Source organism: Chiloscyllium plagiosum, chromosome 41, assembly GCF_004010195.1.
Source record: "Chiloscyllium plagiosum isolate BGI_BamShark_2017 chromosome 41, ASM401019v2, whole genome shotgun sequence".
NCBI lineage: Eukaryota > Metazoa > Chordata > Chondrichthyes > Orectolobiformes > Hemiscylliidae > Chiloscyllium > Chiloscyllium plagiosum.
Window position 1 is genome coordinate 10,258,149 of NC_057750.1, and position 4,923 is coordinate 10,263,071.

Genomic DNA, 4,923 nt, shown 5'->3' on the forward strand with positions numbered 1-4,923 from the left:
TCCAGCAACACATTTTCAGCTCTGATCTCCAGCATCTGCAGTCCTCACTTTCTTCTTCAAATAGTCAACTTTGCATACAGTGCTCTCAATGTGGTCTCTGTGTAACTGTGATAAAACATTTCCAGAACTGTGGGGGGTCACAGTCCAAAGATACCATGTGGGACTGAGATGAGGAGAAATTTCTTCACCAAGACAGTGGGGAGCCTGTGGAATGCTCTACCACACAAAGCATTTGAGGCCAAAACATTGAATGTTATCAAGAAGCATTGGGATATGGTTCTTAGAGGTAAAGGGATCGAAGGATATGGAGAGAGAAAAAGCAGGAACAGGGGACTGAGTTGGATGATCAGCTGCAATCATAGAATGCCTACACAGTGTGGAATCTGGCCATTTAGCCCATCGAGTCCACACCGACCCTCCAAAGAGCATCCTTCCCAGACCCCTGTAACTCTGCATTTTCCATGGCTAATCCACCAAGCCTGCAGATGCCCGGACACTATGGTTAATTTAGCATGGCCAATCCACCCAAACCTGCACCATCTTTAATCTGTGGGAAGAAACTGGAACACCAGGAGGAAACCCACGCGGTCATAGGGAAGACATGCCAACTCCGCACAGACAGGCAGTCGCCAGAGGGTGGAATCAAACCCAGGTCCCTGGCACTGACAGGCAGCAGTCCTAACCACTGAGCCGAGGTGTTTGCTCCAATTTTCTGGTTTCTGTGTTTATGGTGTTTAGGTCTCCAAGCATAGTTTCATGTTACATTCTCCTTGAAATAAACAATATTCTATTGCCATCATGGGCGGCCTGGTGGCTCAGTGGTTAGCACTGCTGCCTCACTTCCAGCCTCGGGCAACTGTCTGTGTGGAGTTTGCACATTCTCCACTGTCTGTGGGTTTCCTCCGGGTGCTCCACTTTCCTCCCAAAAGTTCAATGTGCAGGTTAGGTGGCCATGCTACATTCTGTTCAGGGATGTGTAGATTAGATACATTAGTCAGGGGAAATGTAGAGTAATAGGGTAGGGGAACGTGTCTGGGTGGGATCCTCTTCAGAGAGTCGGTGTGGACTTGTTGGGCCTGTTTCCACACTGCAGGGATTCTAATTCTAACTCCTGCTCACTTGCTGTACCTGTGTATGAACCTCCCAGGATCCTAAGCGAAGCAATGACAGAACTGAATTGTCTGCACCCAAAAAAAAAAAATCAACATTCCCTGTCATTTCTTTGCCTCTTTACGTGGACCACCTAGGTTTGTGTATGGCAGCAGCTTCTGAAAGTGGAAGCCAATTGGCAATGCATGAAATCTCCCAGCAGACATACAGTTCAAAGGGAATATTGCCCAAAATGATAGCCATCAGAAAACCTTAGCAAGACAACACACTAGGTACAGCTAACCCAGTCTCTGGTTAGCTGTATCTCTGGTTCTCACAATCCAGCTCCAAATCCCACCAGAAACCCCAATAAAAATTACACTAATCTGAAACTTTAGGAATAGACCTCAATTCTGAGAGATCATAAATCTGTCTACTAACCTCATCTTTAACTAAAATTCAACTGAAAATCTACACCTTTATGGGGGACAGGATTCCAAACAAACAGTCACATCCCTCAGTGATGAAATTCCTACTCACCTCAATGCTAGATGTGCAACCTGTTATCCAGAGCCAGAGACTGTACCCTGTGCCCTAGATTCTCCGCCTGGGAGAAACAACCAGCCTCTGTCCCATCAGGATTCTTTGGAATCTTGCATATTTCAATGAGAACACATCTTAACAGTAACAGCAACCGTGAAATGATCATCGATTACTGTAAAAACAATACCCCACCTGGTTCACTGATGTTCTTCAGGGAAGAAAATCTGCCATCTTTACCCAGTCTGGCCTACATGCGAATCCAAACCCCCAGCAACGTGGTCGACCCTTAACTGTCTCAGCAAAGTAGCCACCATAATCTATTAACAGGGCATTCAGTGATTGTAGGCATTCTATGATTCTGTGTGGGAGCAGGTCATTCAGCCCATCAGGTTCACACCAACTTTCTCAAAAGGGTTGTGCATCTGTGGAATTCACTACCCCAGAGTGCAGCCGATGCCAGGACATCAAGTAAACTTGAGGACAAGACTAATTTTTAAATGAGCAAAAAGGGTTATGGAGAATGGACAGGAAAGATGTTGAGGCAGAGAGTGAGATCAGCCGTGATCATAATGAATGGCAGAGCAGGCTTGGATAAATGGCCTACTGCTGCTCCTAGTTCTTACGATAGCAGAGAAGAATACCCTCAATTGTAGAGAAGATGAAAATTTGCTGATACCGGGATATATTTTATGTATAGTCACCAATAAAGGAAACGGAGGAGGAGTGGCACAGCAACCCATTGGTTAGCACTGCTGCCTCACAGCACCAGGGACGCGGGTTCGATTCCAACCTCCGGCAGAGTTTGTACCTTCTCCCAGTGTCTGCATGGGTTTCCTCCGGGTGCTCCGGTTTCCTCCCACAGTCTAATGATGTACAGTTAGGATGGATTGGCCTTGCTAAAATTGCTCATAGTGATGAGGGATGTGTAGGGTAGGTGGGTTAGCCATGGGAAATGCACAGTTCGAGGATTTGGGTAGAGGGGTGGGTCTGGGTGGAATGCTCTTCGGAGGGTCAGTGTGGACTCAATGGGCTGAATGGCCTGCTTCCACACTGTACAGATTCCATGATGAAATTTCTCTAAACAGAGTGTAGTTCAATATATAACAAACTAAGAAATAGGAATATAAGTAGACCATACAACCTTGAGTGCACACTGCCATTCAATATGATTGCAGCTTATGTGAAGTCTTAACACCATTGGTAGTGACAGCTAGATAACATTTAGTCTTTGGCTGAGAGAATCAAAGAAAGTCTAACGCACCCCCCAATGACTTCAATACATTTCCATCACCAGGTCCCTCACTACCAACATCCTGCAGGTTATCATTGTCCAGAAACTCAACTGGACTGCCATATACATGCAGCTGGTCGGTTGTGTTGTAGTGGTAGTGTCCCTATCTCTGAACCAGGAGGCCCAGGTTCCAGTCCCCTCTGTTCCAGGTGGTGGGTAATAACATTTCTGAACAGGTTGATTAGAAAATATCTATAAATACTGCGTCTGCGAGAGTGGGTCAGAGCTAGGCATCCCCCAGCAAGTAACTCACCTCCTGTCTCCCCCAAGGCTGTCCAACATTCACAAGGCACAAGTCAGGAGTGTTATGGAAAACTCCCCACTTCCCTGGATGGGGGCGCCTACAACAACGCTCAAGAAGTTCCAAACCATCCAGAGCAAAGCAGCCCACTTGATTGGCCCTGTATCCAATGTTCACTCCCTCAACCACCAATGATCAGTATGTACCATCTGCAAGATTTTTCTTTTAAATGCATTCATGGAATGAGGAAATCACCAGCTCGGCCAACATTTATTGCCCAGAGGGCAGTCAAGAGTCAACCACATCACTGTGGTCTGGAGTCACATGTATGCAGTTTCCTAAAGGATATTAATAAAACCAGATGGATTTTTCCTAGTATTCAGTAATGGACTCAGTCATCATTAGACTCTGAATTCCAGGTTTTTTAATTAAAAATTCCACCATCTGCCATGGCAGGATTCAAACCCGGACCTCTGGGTTAACAGTCCAGTGATAAAACCATTAGGTTGCCACCTCCCCAATGCACTGCAACAACTCACCAAGACAACTTTTCAAATTCACAATCCCAACCATGAAGGAGGGCAAAGGCTGCAGATTCATGGGAACCCCACTCCCTGAGAGTTCCCCACCATCCTGACTTGGGAATGTAATGCTTTCCTTCATTATCGCTGGATCAAAGCTCTGGAACTCATTCCTTTATTACATTGTGTGTCTACCTACGACAGATCACTTTCCAACCCATTTTCTCCAGGGCAACAATTCGCATCCTGAATGTATGGACGTACTTTTAAAAAAAAGTATTTTCCTGCCCAATCCCCATAACATAGTTCCTGACACCAAATATCTGTCTCCCCCAGTTTTAAATGTAAATGAACATATAAATATGGAGGGAGAAACTTGATAGGGAGATATTAAACAATAGGACGACAGGTTAATAGAGAGTGAGGGGACACAGCATGAAGCAATTGGGCAGAATGGCCAGTATCTGAGCTGTACTGTACATTACATGTGAAACATATTTTAAGTCTAACAGACTTTAGGATTATGGAGTAAATGGCTCCATCAGTGACAACATCAATAGACAAATGAGTCAGGGGTGAGTCAGAGACTGGGGTGGGTTTTTTTTTGTCTGAGAGCTGAGGTCCACATTTACCACAGACCTATTGAAATTCAGAAAAATCTGGTCAGAAATCACTTAGGAGAAAAGAACACTTCATAGTTGCGGTACAACTCCTGGTCAGAAACACTGACCTTCGGCCTTTCTCTTCCACATTCTCAGGGTTTCCGCGCTCTGTGCCACCCCCCTCTTTAAATGTGATTCAAGAGTCACTAATCTAGCTGCATATCCCCACGCAATACAGTACCTGACAGATGGGCATGAACAGCAGCAAAGCAGCAGCTGGATGGAGCAAGACACTGGTCCAACACATCGCTATATGTCTCCGGTGCCTCACATCGACAGGGAATGTACTGTCCCAATGTGAGGGGGGAGGTAATGGAAACAGGTCAACAATTCAGGGGGACACCATCCCCGAGACAAGGTCCTGGGAACAAAATCAAACACTGAATTCAGAGAGAAAGAGAGAGAGAGAGAGAGAGAGAGGATGCACAGCTACGGGGAAATTCAGAGAAAGAGAGAGAAACACACAAAGAATGGGAGGGGGAAGAGATGCAGACAGGGAAAGAAACAGGCACCGAGAGAGAGAGAGAGATGAGAAAGAGAGACAAGGGGCACAGGGTGGGTGGGGAGGGGAAAGAG

The 4,923-nt window shown here is 45.9% G+C and overlaps 1 protein-coding gene across 2 annotated transcripts in view; it reads right to left on the reverse strand.

The window, feature by feature from the left end:
• Positions 1–4,923, reverse strand: part of LOC122542835 (vascular endothelial growth factor A-like) — a 37,511-nt gene that overhangs the window by 29,073 nt on the left and 3,515 nt on the right. Inside the window, exon 2 of one of the 2 annotated variants that reach the window (XM_043680918.1) lies at positions 4,529–4,708. In XM_043680918.1, the coding sequence (XP_043536853.1) occupies positions 4,529–4,594 (66 nt within the window). In that variant the 5' untranslated portion in view covers positions 4,595–4,708. Of the gene's footprint in view, positions 1–4,528; positions 4,709–4,923 lie in introns of those variants that run through there. The other variant, XM_043680921.1, reaches the window with a different exon arrangement.